Source organism: Stegostoma tigrinum, chromosome 24 (assembly GCF_030684315.1).
Source record: "Stegostoma tigrinum isolate sSteTig4 chromosome 24, sSteTig4.hap1, whole genome shotgun sequence".
Taxonomy (NCBI): domain Eukaryota; kingdom Metazoa; phylum Chordata; class Chondrichthyes; order Orectolobiformes; family Stegostomatidae; genus Stegostoma; species Stegostoma tigrinum.
The window spans coordinates 23,653,620-23,679,905 of record NC_081377.1 but is presented as its reverse complement, the minus strand read 5'-3'; the positions used below and the strand labels follow the sequence as shown (position 1 = coordinate 23,679,905).

The following is a 26,286-nucleotide window of genomic DNA, read 5'->3' as shown; positions in this document are numbered from 1 at the left end:
CATTCATTTGCATTTGATCCATAGCCTAGTATGTCCAGGCATCTTAAGTGCTTACTTCTTCTAATGAGTTTAATGTTGTTTTGGTGAAGTATCTATGGTCTATTTCAGGTGTTCCTTTGCAGTGGATTCCAGCAGAGAGTTCAAAATTTATTGTTATTTCTCCTTTTGTGCAGTGCTTGAGCTTTTTTCTTCTTTCACATATACAAGTTTCTGTATCTGCTGCATGAGCTCAGTGAAATGAACCCCTATATCATGTTCTCTCAGTTGATTTTTCTCAAAAGAGATGTTAAAAAAGTGCTATGATCAGGTTGTCGTTTATGCTGTCGTCAAAAAAGAAAGCAGGGTTCAGAGTGCCCTTTTATAAATCGTCAACATCAGCAGCATCTTTGTTCTTTTCTACTCTTGCCTGAAATGACAAATTAAGGTCTTGCACAACAAAACAGAAATTGCTGGAGAAATTCAACAGGTTTTGCAGCATTCACAGAGAGAAAATCACAGGAGCGTAGTTGTTACACTCTTGAGACTGCCTCCAGGAAAATTGCTGAGACTGTTATACTGGTGGACATTGTCTATATGGACTTCAGTCAGGCATTTGACAAGGTTCCACATGGTAGGCTACTTAGATCATATGGAATACAGGGAGAACTAGCCATTTGGATACAAAATTGGTTGGAAGATTGGAGACAGAGGTTCGTGGTGGAGTGTTGTTTTTGGGGCTGGAGGCCTGTGATCGGTGGTGTGCCGCAGGGATTGGTGCTGGGTCAACTGTTTTTTGTCATGTATATGATTTGGATGTGAATATAAAAGGTATTGTTGGTAAATTGCTGGTGTAGTGGACAGTGAAGAAGGTTACCTCAGAGTACAACTGAGACTTTGGGGAACTGGCAGTGGTTGGAGTTGGAAAACTCCACCACTGCCTGACTTCATTCCCACCTTGGGATTGACCCCAAAAACTCTGATCATTTAGTCAGTTTTCTTCAGGGAATGTAATGCTGCACTGTTTCCCCATTATGTGTGTAATTTAATGTGACAATATCTAATTCGTGGTAGTTAGCATGACACTGCCTTGCCACTGGTAAAAGTATTGATGTGGTAAAGATTCCACAGCAAGGGCAGTTCAAATGCAAAGTAGTTTTCCAAATGGTTTTATTACTAAATGTTAGTTTTTCAACACATTCACACATAAATACACTGGTATCTCTGGGAGTAATTTTGACAGTGTAATAATTGTAAAATAAGTGATAATGAATTTGCGGCCGATTTTACTTTTCTCAAGAGAGGTGTAAAACTGGCTGCTGCTTTGTTACAGAGATAATGGGAACTGCAGATGCTGGAGAATCCAAGATAATAAAGTGTGAAGCTGGATGAACACAGCAGGCCAAGCAGCATCTCAGGAGCGCAGCTTTGTTACTTTCTGTTTTTACACTATTGCGCAAAGTCAACCATCTCCTCTTTGGTTTAAATAATTATATGCAACAGGTAGTTCCGAGACACCTTCCACCATTCCACTCTCATCCCTTCTCATCAAGTTGCCAGTCAACTAGCATTTAATTCAATAATATTTCATAGTTTTTTTTATTTTTATTGCACCTTGAGGTTTGCATTTCTCATTTGACAGGTTTAACAAGGTACTGAGGTTGTACTGATAACCTTTTGTGTTCCTTTCACCTTTTGTGAAAAGGAGTTAATCTTTAAAAACCTTTCACCATATGTCAAACCCAAATGTCAGTCAACTCATGTGATAGAAAGATTAGTTATTTATTTCAGACAGCCACTCTAATAAATCTTCATGCCTCAGGAGGGAGTACGGCTATACATTGCAAAATGCCATGCAGGCAATGCGGTAACATTGTTACAATTCAGTGATGCATTCTAATGTGAATGGCCTCATCACTTCTGAGGGCTTAACAAGTACAAAATATTGCTAAATACTTTTGGATGCAGTCTTACTTTAAAACCACCTTGTGTAGGGACACCTTTCGAAGTGACATTCTGAATGTAAAACAGTGATATGTATCCTGTCCAACATGTATAAAAACAAGCTGGAATATTCAACCATGTCATGCAAACAGATAATGAAAAATATGTAGTATTCCTTATGTTCTGGATTACTAAAACTCCTCATTATCATATTTATTGAGCATTTTTGGATAAAGAGTATAAAGTTCTAAATCAGATTGTTAAAAGAATCAGCACCATTTCAGAAAACACACCAGGGTCTGCTAAGCATAATGAATAAAGTTTGTGTTGCACTAGTAACAATTGGCACCTTTACCACAGGGAGACATTTGGCAGTGGGGGCCCAATGGAATGTATCAAAAATTGATGGGAATGCAGGTTCCTGCTCACTCAATGAGAAGGAGGTGCAGCATTGAGATTTAACTCTCACAGGGTTGAAAACAAACCTATGCCACGAATTCGGACCTTGCATGGATCCACTGAGGGATATTGGTAGAATCCACTTTCAATCCAACCCATGTGATACAATACAGGACAAAAACAAACAAATTAACTCAGAACATCCAAACTTGCTGAAGTGAATTTCCACACCTTGGTAAAGTTTTAAAGATGGTAACAATTATATGTCTTTTAGACTTGATTGCAATTAAATTGAATTAAACTCCCTAAAGTTTAGGGATCAATGAATGCTAGTCGTGTAAAGCAATAATACTAACTACTAGAATTTTTTTAGCAACTGGGTAAGTGTGAAATCTTCAATTGTAATAAACCAAAATATTTCTATTCAACTTGCTTTCTCAGCTTAATTGAGAACTCAAGCTTCCCCAGCCAGACTACCAGGGAATCAAACGTCAGAATTTTCAGTCCATTCTATCTGGCTGTTACCATGAAGATGGAACTTGTATGTTCTTGACTTGTCTGCCAGGCAAAAAGTTTTAGACACCCAGCCAACGTGTCTAAACAGACAAGAAGAAAATCACACAGGCTGAAAGAATTGTGACTCATCATCAACCTGAAAACAAGCCAATTACACTCACACCCAGCTCAGACAACAGATACCTTTCAGCAAAGAGATCTAGTCAGTATGTGTCTCCTCAGCATGCCTGCTGCACTGTTTTAACTGCAGAAATGGAGAATTCTCAATGTACCGAGATAACTTGGTGTAGAGCTGGATGAACACAGCAGGCCAGGCAGCATCAGAGGACCAGGAATGCTGACGTTTCGGGTCTGAACCCTTCTTCGAAAATGGGGTAGGGGAAGGGGATTCTGAAATAAATAGGGAGAGGGGGGAGGTGGATGGAAGATGGATAGCGGAGCAGATAGGTGGAGAGGAGACAGAACGGTTAAAGATGCGGAGATGGAGCCAGTGAAGGTGAATGTAGGTGGGAGTTAGGGTGGGGTTTGGTCTGTCCAGGGAAAACGGACAGGTCAAGGGGCCGGGGATGAGGTTGGTAGGTAGGAAGTGGGGATGGGGTTTGAGGTGGGAGGAGCAGATAGGCAGGAGAAAGGATGGACAAGTTAGGGAGGCGGGAACAAGCTGGGCTGGTTTTGGGATGCGGTTGTGGAAGGGGAGATTTTGAAGCTTGTGCAGTCCACATTGATACCACTAGGCTGCCGGGTTCCCAAGCGAAATATGAGGTTCTCTTCCTGCAATTCTGCAAGGTGCAATTGTTTGTCACGAACCACGTGTAGGCGTTCCACAAAGCAGCCCCCAAGCTTCCGCTTGGATTCCCCAATGTAGAGGAGGCCACATTGGGAACAGCTGTCTGTCCTTTCTCCTACCTATTCACTCCTCCCACCTCAAGTCCACCCTCACCTCCTACCTACCAACCTCATCCCCGCCCCCTTGACCTGTCCGTCTTCCCTGGACTGACCAACCCCCACCCCTAACTCCCACCTGCACTCATCTATACTGGCTCTATCCCTGCATCTTTGAGCTGTCCGTCTCCTCTCCACCTGTCTCCTTCTTTATCCATCATCCATCCGCCTCCTCCTCTGTCTATTTATTTCAAAATCCCCTTTCTCTCCCCCATTTCTGAAGAAGGGTCCAGACCCAAAACATCAGCTTTCCTGTTCCTCTGATGCTGCTTGGCCTGCTGTGTTCATCCAGTTCTACGTCTTGTTATCTCAGATTCTCCAGCATCGGCAGTACCTACTATCTCATTCCCAATGTACCATTGTGGACATTTGTAAATGGGGATATTTAAACATCTAACTGATTTACAAAGATTATTAGATAAATGGGATGCAATGAAGATCATCATTTGTAGTACCGAATTAACAGTAACCTTCAGTTTTAAATACAGGAAAGCCTTAGAAAATGAAAAATGAACAACAGTAGTAAACAGAAAGGAATGCAGCAGCCTGCATTATATACTTTCACTCAGGTATTGACATAGTGATCTATCTTTATCAAATATAAATATCTATAAAAATAATACTATAAATACTTCCTGCCTGTCTGTTCTTTTCCAATTGATTGTTGAGTTGAATTAATCAGCATGTTGCAGGTCAAGTATCAGCACATTTTCCATGGCAACAAAGATGTTTATGGAAATGCAATTTGAATATTTAAATTGAATATTGGGGATCAGGTGGATCTGTTCAGGTTTTTGATACCTAAAGTCAGTTTAGCATATGGTCAGAAATTCAGTCATAAATCTACCAACTAACTACCTACAGTAAAATATATCCAGCACTAGCAAGGAAAAGATTTGTTTCTGAAACTCTTCTTAGTGTGAGGATTTGAACTTGATGAACCCTTATCATTGGCTGAAAACAAAGGGAAATGGTCGATCTTGGGTAAAAGTCAACTCCTGACAAGTGTGCCAAGAAACCCACATATTTTGTACTTACCATCCACCAGCCACTGATGTCAAGCTCACTCTCTGGTGCAAATCCACTTGTTAGAGCCATAGAACAGCATACCATAGAAGGTGGTTTTTCAGCTTGTCATGTTTCAACTTGTATGTTGACTCCTAATCCCAAAACCTCTGGGGAAGGACTTATCAGGAACAGTTTCTGAACTGGCAAGTCCGCAATAGTGAAATGAGGGGTAAGAATGAACTTTAACTTCTTCAAAATATTACTCATGTAAAAGTTATCCCCTAATTTTTAACTAAAAGTTTAGCCTTAGAAACACCAATGTACAGGATAATCTTTCCCCCTGGTTATTCTATTAATATCCTTGGTCATTTTAAAATCTTTTTAGCAATTTTTATCCAAGTCTTCTTCACTGTAATGGAAATAGTCCCAGCAGCACCATTCTCCTTTCTATATGGATAAATCCATAACTGCATGTACAGCTGTCAATAATAGATTGACCAATTTTTTACATGTGTTTTTTAGAATCAAACTGGTGAAGGACAAGCATAGAACCTGTTCGGCAAATGTTTCTTTACCTTTAGAACAATTTACACTTAGAATAAAGTTTCAATAGGAATTGTAGAGGGAGGCATTTTAAGTCATATAGGAGCATGTTGGAAAACATTTTGGGTGAAGTCACGACTTTTTTTGGATAAATGGAGGAAATGGTCTTCCTCATCTATAGCCATTTTTTGATCCCACATTGAGCAAATCAAAAGTGGTCATTTTAGAACCAAATTTATTTTCTCTCCCAAAAAGCACACAGCTTCTAAAACCTGACAGCAGCTGCGAAGGAGAGCATTCCATTTTATTCTGGGGGCCCAAATGAAGCTGCTTTATGAAATTAAACTGCAGTACCACGCTCTGAGTTACCTTCTAATTAAATGACATACAATCTTCTTTATTTGGCTGTGTGATGGTGGAATATGATTTATGAATATGCATAAAGCTTGACACCATCCAGAATAAAGCAGCCTGCTTGATTGGCATTGCATTCACAAGCATCCACTCACTCTATCACAGCAGTAGCAGTGCATACTATCGACAAGTTGCACTGCAGAAATTCACCAAAAATAATCAGACAGCACCTTCTAAACTCAAGACCACTTTCCACCTAGAAGGACAAAGGCAGCCGATATATGGGACCACCACCACCTCCAAGTTTGCCTCAAAGCCACTCACCATCCTGACTTGGAAATATATTCCTTGACTGTCACTGGGTCAAAATCCTAGAATTTTCCCCCAAATGGCATTGTGGGTCAACCAACAGCACATGGGCTGCTGCGGTTCAAGAAGGCAGCCCACCACTGCCTTCTCAAGGGAAACTAGGGATGGGCAAGAAATGCTGACCAGCCTGCGACACCCACATCCCACACATGAATTTTTTTTTAAAAAAGGCCATTTGGCTCCTCCAATCCATACATCAAATTGTTTCTTTCAAAGAGAGGAATGACTAATGTGCACAGCTTATCACAGGTATTTCCATTTCTTTGTGTTTCAGATAATCTGTTGGATAGAAAGCAGCTGATGAAAATGGGAATTGCCTTAATTATAATTGGACATTTGAACTTCATTCTCGGAGCAATTATCCATGGCACAGTCCTGCGACACGTTACTTCACCAGCAAATGGCAATTTGGTTGAATATTCCGTAACTAATATCATATCTGCAATTTCAGGAATATTGGTACTCATTGACAACTTTCCAAACATCAACCTCTGATTTATTAACAATTGAATTAATATGTCTATGCTTTCAGATGGTGTATCTTGCCTCCAACTATAAATCACTGGAACATTCATCAGAGAAACAATGCTGGGTGTATTTCAAATTTGTTGATGGAAAATACAATCAGGGTGGGAACAAGGCTCTGATCATAGGTCATCTTTAGGTGAAGGCTGTCTGATGCAAGCAAAGATGCAGACGAGCTAGTGAGCTGGGAGGAAGCTTCTCCTGGCCCACAAGCTATGCTGTAAAGCTAATTAACTTTGGCAGGAAACAATCCTTCCATAGTTTCAGCGGCCAGGTTTCCTGGGAAACAGGACCGACCAAGATGTTTGATAACATGAAGAGGCTGCGCATCTCAGATATAATTGTAATAGCTAAATTATCTCCTGGGAACAGGTTGACTTCCCTTTCCCTGCTCTGAGTAAGTTAAAACCGGAAGTGACTGAATTGGAGTCCCACTTGAAATTTTTAAGTTATTATGTCCACCTTACCCCTGCCACCACTAACTCCATCCCCCTTCTGTTTTCTACTTAACCAGTTTTGTTTTACTGCAATTCAAGAAATTGTTTAATGCTGCCATCATAGCAGATACTGATTTAAATTCACCTCAAAATCTCTATTTCAGACCATTTGTACAGGAATTGCAGTAATTGTGTTATCGGGGAACCTGTGTCGTACAACACTGGTGAGAAGAATTTATTAATTTTAATTGCCAAATTTATTACTGTATAATTGTCACCTTTACAGCTAGCTCTCGTAGTAGTTGTAAAGTAGACTATCACTAATGCAGAGATAATGGGAACTGCAGATGCTGGAGAATCCAAGATAATAAAATGTGAGGCTGGATGAACACAGCAGGCCAAGCAGCATCTCAGGGGCACAAAAGTTGACGTATGAAGGGTCTAGGCCCGAAACGTCAGCTTTTGTGCTCCTGAGATGCTGCTTGGCCTGCTGTGTTCATCCAGCCTCACATTTTACTATCACTAATGCAGCTTATTTATGCAAATTAAAGCGAATTGCCCCTCAGAAGGGAGAATTGGACTCTGAACAGACAAGAGAAGTTCAAAGAGGGGATCAGTAGATGAGCAAAGTGGTAGTTTTTGTGTTTTTTTTAAGACAAGCAGAAAATTAACAAGTTGTTGTGCATTAACATGAGAATTTCAGATTACTGGGGTGAAAACTGTATCAGTGATGATAGGTTAGACAGAAATGCTGGGGATTAGTACTAGACTAGAGTCACATGTACAGATGTTAAACGCAGGAATGTACGACTAAGAAAAAATATCTTTTAGAGGTCAGATTAGCTGCAAAGGGATCTGTAAATGAAAACAATGAGGATTCCTGAGGTTACTGATTCAAGAAGAAGTGATTGCTTTTAATGAATACTTATGCATATCGACAAATAAGGAATATCTGTTTTGTTTAATTATGCAGCAATACGTTGTCTTTACAAGTAGTATGCTCAATTCCCTCATCTCCGTGGCCTGTATACTGGGTCTGGGAGTCTCTGTTGTAATCACCATTGCCAATGGTGGAAGAACGCTACTCACAGTTTGTCGTCTCAGCTCTACTAAGGATGTTTTACAAGTAACAAATGAATGCCCATTTGACCCAACAAGAATCTATGTAAGTTGATAGTCCATGGACAATGTCCTTTCAGCATTTGTTAATTAATGTGTAGTTTAATTTCTGTGAGATGCCTATTAATTCTCCTATAACGTGATAGTTGTGTTCTTGTGTGATCTTGCACCACAGAAAATCCTGTTATAGGGAAATTGCTATAGAAAATCACTCTACTGTACAGTAAAACGTTTGCATTATCCGAATGGTATCCACTGTTCATCAGTTTTGTTACAGGCAATTCATGTTAACAAAACATGCGTTATAGCAGAAATACCTGTATCATCAATTGTTGGAAAAATCCATCTAGTTCACTAATGTCATTTAGCAAAGGAAATCTGCCATATTATCTAGTTTGAACAACATGTGACTCCAGACCCACAGCAACAAATGGTTATTTTTGAACTACCATCCAAAATGGTGAAGCAAGCCAGTTAGTTCATGGGCAGTAATGATGGGCAACAAATGTGGATCCTTTCAGTGGTATGCAGAGCCCATGAAAGAATTGTAGAAAAGAACACCACCAGAAACTCTTCATCTCCCTTGTCGACTTGGATGAAACATTTGACTCAGTAAATCCCAGTCCGTGGCGAATTATCCTCCAAAGACTTGGATGTCCAAGAAACCTCAGCACAATCCTGGAATTGCTTCCTGATGGTGTGATTTGAAGTGTCTTGAGTGTGAAACCTAAAATTGGTGACTTCGAAATCTTAACTATTATTGAGCAAGACTGTGCAATAACCCCATTCTATTTAATGTCCTGATGGTCCCTATTTACCATGGTGTAGATCATCTGCTCACTCATGTCAGTATTAAATAGCACTTAAACAGAAAATTCTTGAGTCTCAGGCACCTCCATACCAAATGAAACTGATCACCATAGATACGTGACCTATAGTTTGTAGTTTATTGCAATGTTGTTGTCAACTGAGGACCAGATTTGAAAACCTCCCTTGATCTTTTTAATTCTGCATGTCAGAGACTTGACCTGAACTTAAATGTTGCCAAAACTCATGTCAACCACACGCTGGTCAGGCAAGTTATCTGCCTTCCAGATAGGTTGAAGGAAAGGCTCTAGGATATACCATAGCTTGGTAGCTGTATCTTTTAAAAGGCCACCATTGATGAGGATATCCTGCATTATTCTGCTATAGACTGCAGCAGTGTTTTTGACAACAAAAATTTCAACAAGTCAACAAATGTCCTAGTGTACAGAACAGTTAGTATGATTGTAAAGACCATGTTTTTATTTCTGTATTTCTACTTAAGGACTGAAATGAGAAAAGAACTGTTTGGGTAGCTGGAAAATTGTTCCGCGTTTGAAAGCAAGTAACCTGATAATCATTTGCATGCATTGTTTATATAACAGCTTGTGCACCACTAATTGCAGTGTAGTTTATAGATGAGCTGGAGCTGAGGGGTTATATACAGTTGGAGCTGTGATTAACAATAAGCAGCTAATTGGTCTATAAGCTATTGGCCAGTTATTGATGACTAATACTTTCTGCTTACCAACAACCATGTTACTGGTTCTCAGGTAACTGAACAGCTTGAGGCAGTGAACAGAATATAGGAAAGCGATCACCAGCAGCTTGGCAGCACATTCCCTGTTTGCTGCAATAAGCCATTTAACCGCGAAGAAACCAGTTTATCATTCTTTCAGCTGTTCTTTGGTAAACTGTGACTGTTAATTAAGTCAGAGACCTTTTACAAGTGAACCAGCTGTTATGTGCCTGTTTCAAACCTGTGGAAGCATCTGAAGGAGAATGACTGAGAAACAAATGTTCTGATCAGCACAAGAATTATCTCAGCAATCTTTGTGAACAGAGGCTAGAGTTTTACTGAGAGAGTTACATGCTGAGGTCCATAAATGTCTACGTAAAGCTATAGTCCATTTACTTCTAATAAACAGTGCTTGTTAGGTACAGAAACCTAGTCTGCTTTCTGTCAACCTGGGTTAAAAAGACAGGTGAACTGAGGATTCACTGCTTATTTTTCAAAGGTCATTAAGTTCTGTGATTCTAGGAATAGCAGGGCTTGATTTCCAACACACCACCTCAGTGAGTTGTGACAGTCACCACACTCCTGGACTGCAGTGAGAACTGCACTGTGTGTCAGCAACAGTTAAAAGCACTAGAAAAATTCCATTGGCAATAACAATGCTGCATTATTTGGTCCTCCTATTGAATCCATAGAGCTAATGCTTGTGTCCTTCTTCCAGTACATCCTACAAGTATTCATGTAAAACTTCTACAAAGTCAAGTTTAATACATGGGCAAGGTGTCTAGCTAAAAATTGTCTCTGCTGTACCATCCTGTTCTTTTTCTCAATTATCAAGAAGCCAATACTGCAGGGGTGGACAAGGAAAACCCTTCGAAAACACCCTGATGCTTTCACTCAAGTGTGGTAGAATGACGTTAATGAATGGGAAGAGCTTGCTACCACTCACTCAAAATGGCAACCGCATGTCAAACATTAGGCTTCAAGTCCAAACACCTTAACCATGAGATGAAGAGGGAAAGAAGAACAGGCAAATCTTGCACTCCAAAGCCCACTATTTTGTGAGATATCATGCTATAAATATCTGAAGATCTGTGGGTTATGAATAGGCCTGCTCCGTCAAATCAAAATCCACGGCAGAAACTCATGACCGAGTAGATGTCATTCTCAAATGGAGGCATGGCTGACAATGTGAAAGGCACTAAATAAATATACAACATTGTTGTTGCTGTTACAGCAAATCATTTTGGATTCTGGTGATCTTCATTACCGAAAATCATCTGTGTCACACACCTTGTGGGTGGTGTTAATCTGAAAAGAACTAACCTGGTGACAAATGAGAGTGACAGAATGGCTCTTTGTTTTTACAACAAACACATTCTGAATCACATTTTACAAAACAATTAATTCTCAGTTGGGGTGAGGGTGTGTAGGAGCAGAGGTGATAAAATAATTGGCAAAGAAACTGCAAAACATAAAGGGAGAGCTGTGATACATCTATCAGAGCTGAATAGGAACAAAAAGCAAAGTTGTTTGGAGAATATTTCTGGCAGATATCCTATCTTTAATGCTGCTGTCTCAGTGCTCGTTATGATTTGTTTTCCTGCTGTTCTCTGAACTCAATTCTTTCTTGCACATCATGATTCTACTTCTATTCTGTGTAAGTTGTTCCAACTGCCTACTCCACTGAAAGTTAGTGAGTGACAATTGAGATAATTCACTTCAGTTAAATATGTCTCGAAGTCCCATCCAGCTTTCCCTTGAAGCTAACGTAGTGTTGTGCTGAGAAACAGGGTGATAATTAATATCCTTCCCTCAGCTTGGTTTGGTGACAGGGAGCATTCTGTTCGATGGGAAGGGGTGAGTGTGGACCCTATCACTTTCTTGCTCGACTCTGATAAAGTCCAAGTTGGGAATAGCTCATGGACGGTCTTCCCACCTCATTCCCAACTGAGGCACATAGTTAATGCTGTTCCCATTGCTGTGGGTATTCAGTCTTCATTTAAAGATACTCAGTGCTTGAGCAAAGGCCGAGGCAATGGGAAGGGGATCGGGGAGAGCCTGCTGAAAGCCACCTAACATACCCCTGCCCTTCCCACAGACCTCCTTCACCAGTCCCAGTACTACCCCCGTCCCACCATCACTCGCCTGGAGCTGGGCTCCCTCAGTAATCTTGCCATCACTCACACCAGCACAGCTAAGTGGTACACAACTGAAGGTCTCTGATTAGCAGAACATCGGTTCAGGGTTCTTGATTCCAGGGAAGACATGTAATAGCAGCAGGCATCACAAAATGGGACAGCTGGGGCTCTCGCTGGTCCTCTTGCTGGTGAGTAAGACCTCAGTCACCTATAGTAAATACCCCTTATTGAGCCGAGGAGGTGTGGTGAGCAGATTGTTGCTGGATAGTTAGCCTCTGTTTCATACTAGATGGGAACAAGTGTCATCCAGGATTCTTGCTCCTCATTGACACGGTTGTGACCACGCAGATGTAGGCCCCAAGTTCTGGAATTCTCTCTTTTAAACCTTTCAGCCTGTATTTCTTTAAGGTACTCCATAAGACTGCCCTCTTTGACTGAGCTTTTGGTCACATATTTGTGATCCCCTTAAATGGGTGTCTTATATTTGCCCAATAACAGAGACCTACATAGAACTGAGCAACAAAACTTGGTCTTCCCATCCTGGGGTGGGGCAGATTTAGTGGGGTGGAGTATGTGGGGAATGAGGCAAGGTCAACAATATTCATCTAGCTCACTTATCTCTCAGTTTTTACTCCTGTTGAAAATGCAGGAATATGTGTTGGGATGGCCTTAAGAAGGAAGATGAAGATAGGAAAGAAAGAAAGTTTACTATCATTTACACAGTCAATCTTAATTCACACCACTGCAACCTCTCAATGCTTTAGTTTGCAGCCTGCTGTAATTCAGCAAAGGTATTAACCTTTTTTTACACAGGAGAATGCATTTAATCTAATACTTTGTCTCCCAGGATACCACTCTTGCAATGTGGATTCCAAACCTGGTACTGACTGGTGTGGAGGCTTTTGTGTCTGTCAGATGTTTCTTTGTCTCGGTGAATTTATTAGGAATCAAGAAGAAGCGAGTTAAATCTGACAGGAAACAGGTAAGTGAATCAAACAGTAATGCCTTCCAAGATAACAGTCTGATTCATTTGGAGTGAGGCTATCTTAATTTTGAAAAGCAGCTGCATAAATTTAGACATTTCCATTGTTGTGAATCAAAAAATCCCATTCAAAAATCCCAAAATCTCCCATTTCCCCAGTATTGATAGTACTGTGGTTATTAAAAGATTTAACTCTTCTTAACATAATAAAGAGGGTTCTTTCCAATTTATTGCAAAAGTAAATGTTTTACCTTGGTTGGATCACTACCACCTAGGGGTGTGGGTGTTGAGCTGAGAGTAAATTAATATAGAGATTATTTTGCATTAAATTAAGTTACTTGTCCAAAATGAGACAGCCCAGTCTTCCACTTCAGAAGGATTTATTTGATTGTGTGACCTTTTTCTGACATGTCTTACTTGTAGCTCTATCTTTGTAGTCAGCCTCAATAAAACACCTTCTCGACAATATACTTAATAGGATGGATCTAAAGATAGCTCACATGAAGTAGATAAAATAAAGTTATTAATTTAGACCAAAATATTAATGAATTAAACATCCATAAACAAAACTATGGGTAAGAATTCAGTTGATCTCTTCCTAAAAAATTTATCTTTTTTATGTATTTCCACTTCAGCTCTTCCTTTAAACTTTATTTCCCATGGATTTCCAAAACACTCTCGGATCATTGTACCTCTCGCCATTTCTCCACTCTCCAGTACTATGGGGTTTCCAGTTTCCTACTTCAGTTTTTCAGTACTTTTAAACTTGCTGACTTTCTTTCAGCCATCTGAAGCATAACTCCCAGTTAAATAAGCCTGCAACTTCCCTCTGTGCCTTTCTTGGTATTTTTCATCTGGCCATTGAGGCACTTGGTGCAGGCTCATTCAAATACCAATCCCAATTGCTCCATCACACTCTTTCTTCCACCATCCCAGCCACTAAATTCACTAATCTTCCTGCCTAACTCCTCTCCCATGCTGACCCTGTGGACTCTGCCAGTGTATAAGCTGTCAGCACCCTTACACACATCTTCATCTGGAATGTCCATTCAGTTGCAAACATGACCAACATTATCCATGAGCTTCTTGTAAAAAAGTGTATTAACCTCATGGTTTTGGCAGAAATCCAGCTGAAGGGTGATAACACTTTCCTCCTTACTGAAGCCTATTGATCTGCCCATATTTTCCACAAATTGGCCTTTCAACACAATTACAGTGTTGGTGTGGCCTTTTGCACTACAGAAACATAGGAAGTAGGACCAGGAGTAGGCCATTCAGCCTATGAATCTACGCCACCATTCAGTGTGACTGTGGCTGATCATTGAGCTCAGTACCCTGTTCCCACTTTCTCCCAATACCTTTTGGTTCCAATAGCCTGAAGAACGATATCTGACTCCTCCTTGAAATCATTCAATGTGTTGGCCTCCAACCACTTTCAGTAGCAGAGAATTCCCAGGTTCACAACACTTGTGGTAAAACATCTCTCCATCCTAAATAGCCTACCCCATTACCTTGGACTGTGAACAAAGAATAAAGAACAGGAACATGCTCTTTGGCCCTCCAAGATTGTGTTGATGCACAGTGCCTTTCTAAACAAAACCTTTTGCCTCTGTGTAGTCCATATCCCTCCATTTCCTGTTTATTCACATATCTGCCAAGATGCCTCTCAAACACTGCTATTGTATCTGCCTCCTCCAACTCCTCTGGCAGCGCATTCCAGACACTTACCACCCTGTGTGTAAAAAAATTGCCTCTCACATCTCCTTTAAACTTACCCCCTTTTACCTTAAACCTATATCTCCTACTAATCAACATTTCTACCCTGGGAAAAGACTCGACTATCCATTCTGTCCATGCCTCTCATTATTTTATAAACTTTCATCAGGTCGCCCCTCATCCTTCAATGTTCAAGCGAAAAACAAAGCAAGTTTGTCCAATTTCTCCTTATAGCTAACACCCTCCAAACCATGCAACATCCAGGTAAATCACTTCTGTATCCTCTCTCAAGCCTCCACGTCATTCTAGTAGTGTGGCAACTGCGATTCCAAAATAGCCTAATTAAAGTTCCATTGAGCTGCCACATGATTTGCCAACTTTTATAATATATACCCCTTGCTCTGGCCTTCCCTGTTCATCGGGAACATCCTTCCTGCTTTTCTCGTCCTGTTAAAATATTATAGGTTTCTGTGAGACCACCCCTCATTTTTAGCTCCTTACTAGGCCTTGACATGACCTATTATTCCTGGGGCACTTCCTCCTCTTTTGAGCTTCTTCCCTTGTTTTATCTTTTTGCTTTTCTTACAAAATCATAATTTTGGACTGCCCTTGAGTATGATTTTTTAAAAAAAGCTCTCTGCAGTATGTTCTCTGCTTTCCTCCCCAGCTTCAGTACTGAATTACTTCTCATCTTCACTGATTTGAACCTCCACCTCACTTCGTCATGTTCTTGCTCCTTTCAGTTCACTGTGCTCTTACCTTCTCCAAATCTCTTCACAACGTAAACACCCCAACACTTCTTCATGGGCATCCCTTTGACCCTGCGATGATATAGGATCTTGCTAGTGCTATCCTGTCAATTAAAAGGAATATTTTAGGTCCTATTTGTGCACCAGGACACACATTCTGGGCTGACAAAGCTCTGCATTGTAAAAAGGAGACCAGAAATTGAAGCATACTAAAGTGTGAAGCTGGATGAACACAGCAGGCCAAGCATCATCTCAGGAGCACAAAAGCTGATGTTTCAGGCCTAGACCCTTCATCAGAGAGGGGGATGGGGAGCGGGTTCTAGAATAAATAGGGAGAGAGGGGGAGGCAGACCGAAGATGGAGAGAAAAGAAGATAGGTGGAGAGGAGAGTGTAGGTGGGGAGGTAGGGAGGGGATAGGTCAGTCCAGGGAAGACGGACAGTTCAAGGAGGTGGGATGAGGTTAGTAGGTAGGAAATGGAGGTGCGGCTTGGGGTGGGAGGAAGGGATGAGTGAGAGGAAGAACAGGTTAGGGAGGCAGAGATAGGCTGGGCTGGTTTTGGGATGCAGTGGGGGGATGGGAAGAGCTGGGCTGGTTGTGTGATGCAGTGGGGGGAGGGGACAAACTGGGCTGGTTTTGGGATGCATTGGGGGAAGGGGAGATTTTGAAGCTGGTGAAGTCCACATTGATACCACTGGGCTGCAGGGTTCCCAAGCGGAATATGAGTTGCTGTTCCTGCAACCTTCGGTTGGCATCATTGTGGCACTGCAGGAGGCCCATGATGGACATGTCATCTAAAGAATGGGAGGGGGAGTTGAAATGGTTCGCGACCGGGAGGTGCAGTTGTTCATTGCGACCCGAGCGGAGGTGTTCTGCAAAGCGGACCCACAGAGGAAGCCACACCGGGTACAATGGATACAGTATGCCACATTGTGCAGGTGAACCTCTGCTTAATATGGAAGGTCATCTTGGGGCCTGGGACAGGGGTGAGGGAGGAGGTGTGGGGGCAAGTGTAGCATTTCCTGCTGTTGCAGGGGAAGGTGCCAGGTGTGGTGGGGTTGGAGGGCAGTGTGGAGCGAACAAGGGAGTCACAGAGAGAGTGGTCTCTCCGGAAAGCAGACAAGGGTGGGGATGGAAAGATGTCTTGGGTGGTGGGGTCGGATTGTAGATGGCGGAAGTGTCGGAGGATGATGCGTTGTATCTGGAGGTTGGTGGGGTGGTGTGTGAGAATGAGGGGAATCCTCTGGTGGCGCTTGTGGGGGCGGGGTGTGATGGATGTGTTGCGGGAAATGCGGGAGATGCGGTCAAGGGTGTTCTCGACCACTGTGGGGGGAAAGTTGCGGTCCTTGAAGAACTTGGACATCTGGGATGTGCGGGAGTGGTATAACTCATTGTGGGAGCACATGCGGCGGAGGCGGAGGAATTGGGATTAGGGGATGGAATTTTTGCAGGAGGGTGGGTGGGAGGAGGTGTATTCTAGGTAGCTGTGGGAGTCGGTGGGCTTGAAATGGACATCAGTTACAAGCTGGTTGCCTGAGATGGAGACTGAGAGGTCCAGGAAGGTGAGGGATGTGCTGGAGATGGCCCAGGTGAACTGAAGGTTGGGGTGGAAGGTGTTGGTGAAGTGGATGAACTGTTCGAGCTCCTCTGGGGAGCAAGAGGCGGCGCCGGTACAGTCATCAATGTACCGGAGGAAGAGGTAGGGTTTGGGTCCTGTGTAGGTGCGGAAGAGGGACTGTTCCACATAACCTACAAAGAGGCAGGCATAGCTGGGGCCCATGCGGGTGCCCATGGCCACCCCCTTTGTCTGTAGGAAGTGGGAGGAATCGAAGGAGAAGTTGTTGAGGGTGAGGACGAGTTCGGCTAGGCGGATGAGGGTGTCGGTGGAGGGGGACTGGTCTGGCCTGTGGGACAGGAAGAAGCAGAGGGCCTTGAGGCCATCTGCATGCGGAATACAGGTGTATAGGGACTAGACGTCCATGGTGAAAATGAGGTGTTGGGGGCCAGGGAATTGGAAGTTCTGGAGGAGGTGGAGGGCGTGGGTGGTGTCACGGACATAGGTAGGGATTTCCTGGACCAAAGGGGAGAAAATGGAGTCCAGAGGTAGGGAGTGCTGGGACCAAAGGGGAGAAAATGGAGTCCAGAGGTAGGGAGTTCCTGGACCAAAGGGGAGAAAATGGAGTCCAGAGGTAGGGAGTTCCTGGACCAAAGGGGAGAAATGGAGTCCAGAGGTAGCAAAAATTCCATCCCGTACTCCCAAATCCTCCGCCTCCGCCGCATCTGCTCCCACGATGAAGCATTCCACTCCCGCACATCCCGGATGTCCAAGTTCTTCAAGGACCGCAACTTTCCCCCCACAGTGGTCAAGAACGCCCTTGACCGCGCCTCCCGCATTTCCCGCAACACATCCCTCACACCCTGCTCCCACCACAACCGCCCCCAGAGGATTCCCCTCATTCTCACACACCACCCCACCAACCTCCGGATACAACGCATCATCCTCCGACAGTGCCACCATCTACAATCCGACCCCACCACCCAAGACATCTTTCCATCCCCACGCTTGTCTGCTTACTGGAGAGACCACTCTCTCCGTGACTCCCTTGTTCGCTCCACACTGCCCTCCAACCCCACCACACCTGGCACCTACCCCTGCAACCACAGGAAATGCTACACTTGCCCTCACACCTCCTCTTTACCCCTATCCCAGGCCCCAAGATGACTTTCCATATTAAGCAGAGGTTCACCTGCACATCTGTCAATGTGGTATACTGCATCCATTGTACCCGGTGTGGCTTCCTCTACATTGGGGAAACCAAGCAGAGGCTTGGGGACCGCTTTGCAGAACACCTCCACTCGGTTTGCAATAAACAACTGCACCTCCCAGTTGCGAACCATTTCAACTCCCCCTCCCATTCTTTAGATGACATGTCCATCGTGGGCCTCCTGCAGTGCCACAATGATGCCACCCGAAGGTTGCAGGAACAGCAACTCATATTCCGCTTGGGAACCCTGCAGCCCAGTGGTATCAATGTGGACTTCACCAGTTTCAAAATCTCCCCTTCCCCCACCGCATCCCAAAACCAGCCCAGTTTGTCCCCTCCCCCCACTGCATCCCAAAACCAGCCCAGCCTGTCTCTGCCTCCCTAACCGGTTCTTCCTCTCACCCATCCCTTCCTCCCACCCCAAGCCGCACCTCCATTTCCTACCTACTAACCTCATCCCACCTCCTTGACCTGTCCGTCTTCCCTGGACTGACCTATCCCCTCCCTACCTCCCCACCTACACTCTCCTCTCCACCTATCTTCTGTTCTCTCCATCTTCGGTCCGCCTCCCCCTCTCTCCCTATTTATTCCAGAACCCTCACCCCATCCCCCTCTCTGATGAAGGGTCTAGGCCCGAAACGTCAGCTTTTGTGCTCCTGAGATGCTGCTTGGCCTGCTGTGTTTATCCAGCTTCACACTTTATTATCTTGGATTCTCCAGCATCTGCCGTTCCCATTATCACCAAGAAATTGAAGCATTTTGTTTTGCTCATTAGAAATATAATTAAAGAAAAAGATTTGAACAAAGGGACACCATTTTGTATAATATCAGAAGAAGGTGCTGATTCTTTGTGCTATCATTGGAGTGGAGATGCAGCAAAAGCAGTTATCAATTAAATTCTCAGAGCATTCATATTCTGATAGGTCAGGATGTGGAAGGATACAACAGTGATATTGTAGTGATTTGATAAAAAGGTGCAATGCATGTACAAAATTCCACTGCCACTATAAAGTAGGGTACTCTATTTATTTATATATATAATAGATAGCTTCCAGGATGCACAAATGCAAATAGATCACACTGTATGCCTGACTAATTGGTTTCTTGCACAAAACCGTAAGGTATAGTAACTAAGTAGACCATTAAGCATGATCAGATGTGTCAAGGGCTGAAAAGTGTCTGAAGTTTAATTTAGATAAATTTGAGGTATTGCATTTTGGTAAGGCAAACCAGGACAGGACTTATACAGTTAATGGTACAGCCCTGGGGAGAGTTGCTAACAAAGAGACCGAGGGGTGCAGGGGCATAGTCCTGTGAAAATGGAGTCGCAGGTAGACAGGATGGTGAAGATGGCATTTGGTATGCTTGTCTTCATTGGTCATAACATTGAGTGTTGGAGTTGGGATATCATGTTGTTTTGAGTCCACTCTTAGAATAGTGTGCACAATTCTGGTTGTCCTCCTAAAGGAAAATTGTTGTTATACTGAGAGGGTGCAGTACAGATTTACAAGGATATTGCTTGGACTGGAGGGTTTGAGTTATAGGGAGAATTTGAATAGGCTGGAGCTTTTCTCACTGTAGCGTTGTGGTCTGAAGGTGACCTTATTGAGGTTTATAAAATCATGATGGACATGGATAGGTTGAATAACAAAGGTAGGGAAGTCCGAAAGTAGAGGGCATAAGTTTAAGATGAGAGGGAAAAGATTTAAAAAGGACCTGAGAGGTAACTTTTCACACAGGGGAAGATGCACGCATGGAATGAGCTACTAGAGGAAGTGGTGGGGACAGGTAACAGTTATCGCATTTGTAAGGCACTTGGATGGGTACATGAATAGAAATGGTTTAGAGGGGTATGAGTCAAATGCTGATAAATGGAACCAAGTCAGATAGGGTTGTCTGGTCAGCACAGATTAGTTAGGCTGAAGGGTCTGTTTCCGTGCTGTATGACTCTATACATCTGCCTGCTTTCTCTGCAATCATAGATTTTCTAATAATCCTCAACCTCACTTTCCTGCCTTTTCCCATAACCCTTTACCCCTTTGCTACTTACAAACCTGTCTACCTCAGCCTTGAATGTAATTTTTTATTCAGTCACGGGATGTGGGCAATGCTGGCCAGTTGAGAGTCAACCATATTGCCGTAGGTCTGGAGTCACATGTATACCAGACCAGTGAAGGGATCCTTCCCTAAGACCATTTCTGAACCAGCTGGGTTTTTACTGACAGTCAGCAACAGTTTCATGGAAATCATTAGACTCTTAGTTCTAATTTTTTTTTGTTATTATTGCATTCAAATTCTACCATCTACCCTGGCAGAATTTAAACCCAAGCCCACAGAACATTACCTAAGTTGCTGGGTTAATAAGTAGCAGTAATACTATCAGACCTTTGCCCCCACCTCCCTCCTCCCAAAAAAAGCTGGAACTGAATTTCACCTGCCATGGTGGGATTTTAACTCATCCCCCCAGAGTATTTCCCAGGATTAATAACCTAATGACATTATCATAACACGACTGCCTCCCCTATATAGTCTTAATGTCCCAGCCTCTACAGCCCGCTGCAGTCGAGAATTCCATAGATTCTGTATCCTCTGAGTGAAGACATTCCTCCTCATCTTTATCTTAAATGGGTGACTCATTATTCTGAGATTATGCCCTCTTGCCCTAGACTCTCACTCAAGGGAAGCAAACTGCCTGGATCAAACACCTTAAGAATTGTATACGTGTCAATAAGGTGAAGATAACTGTGAGGTTAAGTACTTACATAGACGAGCTGAATAGTATTTACATTGAGAAAGACTGTAGCATAAGGGTGTTTGGGTGTGCTCATGCACGAATCTTACAAAAGGAAGGTAGGTTCTACTGAAAGAATTTGAACAGCTAGTAACGATTTAAGATGTGGATTTGCATCAAATTAAAAAGAGGAACGTCCAAGGTAATAATGTCAGGATTACTACTTGAGCCACAGGCAGACTGTTATGTGGAAAATAGATTAAAGGAGTTAAATACATAGCTCAAGATGGGGTGGAATGGGTTTCTGTTTCAAGTCAAGACTCTAGTATTGGGGTAGAAGGAAACTGTTCCAGTGGCATAGGCTTCACATGAACCATGCTGGACCCAGTGTCCTGCTGAATCAAACAGAAAGAGGTGTAGAGAGAGCTTTAAACTTATTAGGATTGGAGGCTTAGAAGAGGGAAAATATAGGCTCACAAAGTAAAAGGATATAGCATCATTGCAGACAACTATTTGGATTATACCCAGAGTGAGTCAGGAATGGATAAAGTGTACACACAAAGAACAATGAAACAAAGAGGGCAGCATAAGAAATAACAAGTGGATGAGAATATTGTGTGGGCTGCCCCTAACATTAGCAATGCTGCAGGACAGAGAATAAATTAAGAGACAATTGAAGGTATGTAATAAAGACAACACCTTAACAGTAGGTGACTTTATCTTCATTGTAAGACTGGGAAAGTCAAATTGGTAGGACAAGCCATGCAGCACTTGTGGCAGACAGATGGTTATCTAAATTGAGGGCACTGTAGTGTATCTGTTTTAAATAACTATATTTTTAATTACATGAGGGATAAGAGTGAAGTTACATCAAATCAAAACCTTAAAATATACCTTTTTCCCCATTTGCCCTGAAATGAATTTGAACTTTTTTTTCATTTGGGGTGAAAAAACCCCAAGGCTACAAATCAAATGCTAATAAAATGACCATGTATAAATGTGCCAAACACATTTGTTCAAATGGAGAAAATAATCAGGCACCTAATACAGCACAAAAAAGTCTCATTTTCTCACACCCTTTTGTGACAATCTCACTGGTGGAGTGTGAGAATGAATCAAATAAAGCCAGTTTGTTCAATAACCTCTGGCAGCACCTTAAACCTCAAAAAGGAGTGTCACTGGTTTTAAAGAAAATAAACTTCCTCCTAAGACATGGCTGGGTTTGCACCAGTAAGTTCCTCTGGGAAAGCTAAGATTCGAACTCTTTGGTACATATTCTAAAATTACTGCATAGTTTAATTGTCTTTTATAAACAACAAAAAGCAAGTATTATTTTGAGGAAAGAGGAAAATCTTTGAAAATGTATAATTATGCTTCATCCTGTCTCACACCCTAATTACTGTTCAGCTCCTTACAAGAATCATTCATGAACCATCTCTTACTGTACTTGTCCTTTTGGTCTCCTCAGGTCAGACAAAAATCTTCAGAAGAAATTCAGGAAACTGATGAAGACAGTGAGCTTCTGGATGAAACTACAGTGAGGTTCTGGGTGTGACTGCAATCTGTAACATTGACTGATAAACAGCTGTGAAAGACAAAGCCCACTTTTCCTAAACAACGGATCAAGCGTAGGGCAAATGTGGACGTTTCAGACTCTCCTATATTCTTGGATGAAGTCCAAATTCATTCTACACCTGCCTCAACAACCACAAAAGCATTAAACAATTGCAAAAGTTTCACAGGAGCATAATTTTAAATCCCACATTGGTTGCTTCGTAATATATCCAGTTTTAATCTGCGCACTATTTTTTGAATGAAATACTACGCAGCAAATTCTTATGACATGGCATTCCCGACCAGGAAAGGGGGTGCAATTACATTCAGTAGTAAATTCCAGAAGGGAACTGGATAAAAGGACAAGGTTTGGGGAAAAAGCAGAAGAGTGATCTAATTGAATATTTCTTTTGAAGGGCAGACATAGACATAATTGATTGAAGGACCCCTTTTTTGTGTGTTTGTAATATCCAGTGCCATTGACATTGTGAAGGCTAACAGGATTATCTTTTACCAAAGCAATGCTTACAATCAGTACATTAGATTTGGTTCCAAAGGAATATTGAAGTAAACGCTTTGTATGATAATTTTAAACAACTCACTACTTTCTGGTCCGTAGTTCCATGGTTAGCCACCATGAAGGGACAGGACTGCACATGATTTTTCATTTAGGATTCATCTTGGGAAATTACATTCCATAAATCTGTTTGCTTTTCAGTGACAAGTAAAAGAGCAGCCCGAGTCTAGTCTGGCTATTTACTGCCCCATCAGTCATAAAATCATCAGCAAAGTGATGGAAACACGTCATCGACAGGACTATCAAGAAGTGTTCACGTAGCAATGACCCACTCACTCATGCTCAGCTTGGGTTCCACTCAGTCTGCTTAGCTCCTGATCTTGTTACAGCTTTGATCCAATGGACAAAGGAACTGAACACAAATGAGTTGAGAGTGACTGCCCTTGACATCAAGTCAGCATTTTAACAGGTATGACATTAAAAACTACTGGCACTGGGAATCAGAGGGAAAACTATCCTCAGATTGATGCCATACCTAGCCGTTCTCTTTACTGGAGGCCAATCATCTCTGTCTTGGGCTATCTCTGCAGGAGTTTCTCAGGGTAGATACCCAGGCCCAATACATTGTCTTCAGCTGCATTGTCACTGACCTTTCTTCTATCCTAAGATTGGAAGTGGGAATGTTCACTCAAAATTGCACAACGTTCATTTTAAACACAACTCATCTGATACTCAGTTTGGACACACACTCTGTCTTTACCACTGACACTGTGGCAGTAGTGTGTACAAGATACATTGCACCTACTCAATTGTTTGTTGACAGCACCGTTCAAATCTGAGACTGCGGCATTTTGTAGAACAAGGTTTAGGAGATACGTGGGAACTAAACAATTGTAGGTTCCCCTCTAAGTCACACACAATCCTGACACGGAAATGTAATGGTTCCTTCTCGTTGCTAGGTCAAAATTCTGAAACTCATTTCTGACAAGATTCTGATTGTATCAAATGGGGTCGCAATATTTCAGGAAGGCAATTCACTGTCACTTTCTCAATGATAATTGTGATGGACATCAAATGCTGGCCTTATCGCCAATGCACAACCTATGAAAGACTTAATTAAAAAACAAGGTTTAGTAAGACTTTAGTAATGATGCTGTAATGTAAATAAAGACTCTTCAAGTCCTTAGTTCTTCAAGTTCTGCGTTGAGCTGTGTTTAGTAACAGAGAACATGATTTTGATTGGTAAGGGACATTTTAAGGAGTGCCAATGTGAAGTTTCCAAATAGGTCATTGAATGGAAGCAGAGAATCCTCATATAAATAAAATAACCACAGCTACAAAAACGAAATTAATCCATACCAAAAAAAATCAACAAGTCCTTTACCCCCAACATTGCTTATGCCAATATTGTTGATACACATGAAATTTGATTAAGGTCAAAGACAGAGCAAACTTTGGGTTGTATGTATATTTTTGCAATCTGCATTGACGTGCTAAGTCTATCAATGTTACTGTCCGGCTGTCAGAAATTAACATGGATAATTTTTGGTACATCAACACACCTGATTTCTGCCTTATAGATGGTAAACAGGCTTTAAAGAGACAGGAGGTGAGAATTTGATGCAGAACTCTTAGATTTCATTCTGGTAGCAATAGTATTTACGTAGTTAGTCCAGTTAAATTTCTACTGAATGTCAGCCCTATGCTGTTGATAGTGGGAGATTCAGTGAATTGAATGTCATTGGGCAATAGTTAGATTCTTTCTGTTTGGAGATGGTCATTGCCTGCCACGTGGATGGCACAAATGTTCGTTTCCATTTGTCAGTTCAAACCAGGATATTGTCCAAGTGTTGCTGCTTTTGACTATGGACTGTTACAGTATCTGAGGAGTTGCAAATGGGGTTGAACATGGGAAAATATCAGTGAACTTCCCCACTTCTAACCTTTATATTAGAGGAAAGATCATTGATGAAGCAACAGAAAATGGTTGGGTCCAGAGAAATTACTATTTGCCATGAAACTTTCTTAATTACTTTTCAAAGTCTTGATATTCTTGCTCCATAGATGGTTCAATTGTGTGTATCAATGCTACATGATGGGAAAATCAGTGGTCTACATCAGACTTGAAATCATTGTCTTCTTTTTGTTGGTACATCATGACTTGGCATTTGTCATCAGATACATTTACCTTTAACTTTATTTAAAAGCAGTTGATGATGATGCTATCTTAAATCCTCTGATGGTAAAATGGATGAGTAAACTGATTTTTAATGGTGATAATTTTCATGTCATTGTACCCATTAAAGGACAAAGTAAAGCAGTGGGACAACTTGTATGTTGATTGAGACTCTATGAACTCTATCAGCTTGTACGAAAGTTATGATGGATAAAGTGGTTAATTCTAAAGTGGGCTTCACAGATTCCAACATTTCCATATGATGGGACAGAGATGGTGGTAGTGAAGGGACGGAGGACCCACCAACATACCAAACATGACCAACCTGCTGGTTGTGAACTGAGAATACAACAACAGAAATTTCCACTTGGAGATTGTACCAATTATGTATATTCTGATTTAGCAATGAGAATAAGTTTAACTAAGCAAATTACAATGAAATAAAATGAAATTAAAAGCATGAAACATGCTCTGTTGCTCAAACTCAAAATCAATCCTACTATGTAATCCTGTTTCGAAAGGTTTTCAATTGCAAAAAGGTTGCTGTTTTGGCTGTTACTTGCTTTTACTAAATTAGTTCAAGTAATGTTAAGGAACCCAAGGATATTCGCTCAGCACATTGAATGTAATTCACCAATTCAGTGCCAACACACGGTTTGTCAGCACAGTAATCGAAACAATTCACACAGGTAGTAGATTAAATTACTCAAATAAATCAATTTAACAGATAAAGATGAATCACTTGGGCTTTGAAACCAAGACTTTCCCATATACACTGAGGAAAATGACAAAAAACACTGAAGACTAAACTCTCATTTTGGTATGATCAGTGAATCACTGGTACTTTTTAAAAGAATAAAGCATAGGCTGTACCAATGTCCACATCAACTCCACAAAATCCAGGTCAAAAATACAATTGCAAGGTCTAATCAATTTAAACAGTTCTGAGGAAGGATCACCGGGCCCAAAATGTTAACTCTGATTTTTCTTCAGAGATGCTGCCAGACGTGCTGAGCTTTTCCAGTAACTTCTGTTCGTGCTCCTGATTTACAGCATCCGCAGTTCTTTCAGCTTTTATATTACAAATGGTTCATGCCTTCGTTAACTAAGAGGAGTTTAATGGCCTCGGCATTGTGAAAATAAGTCAAGGACTGGTAGCACAGTGGCTCAGTGGTTAGGACTGCTGCCTCACTGCACCAAGGAGCTGGGTCCAGTTCCACTCTCGGGTGACTGACTGTATGGAATTTGCACATTCTCCCTGTGTCTTTGTGGGTTTTCTCTGGG

The 26,286-nt window shown here is 41.9% G+C and overlaps 1 protein-coding gene across 3 annotated transcripts in view; it reads left to right on the top strand.

Annotated features, from left to right (window-relative positions):
- Positions 1–25,456, top strand: part of LOC125465180 (keratinocyte-associated protein 3-like) — a 38,143-nt gene extending 12,687 nt beyond the window's left edge. Inside the window, exons 2-7 of one of the 3 annotated variants that reach the window (XR_007250186.2) lie at positions 6,326–6,510; positions 7,178–7,237; positions 7,987–8,178; positions 12,661–12,795; positions 22,224–23,295; positions 25,246–25,456. Coding sequence is in view for 1 of the 3 variants with exons in the window: in XM_048558409.2 (XP_048414366.1) it covers positions 6,326–6,510; positions 7,178–7,237; positions 7,987–8,178; positions 12,661–12,795; positions 22,224–22,310 (659 nt within the window). In the remaining 2 variants the exon portion in view is untranslated. Of the gene's footprint in view, positions 1–6,325; positions 6,511–7,177; positions 7,238–7,986; positions 8,179–12,660; positions 12,796–22,223 lie in introns of all 3 variants that reach the window. The other 2 variants (XR_007250185.2, XM_048558409.2) reach the window with 2 other exon arrangements.
- The last annotated feature ends 830 nt before the right edge of the window (positions 25,457–26,286 follow it).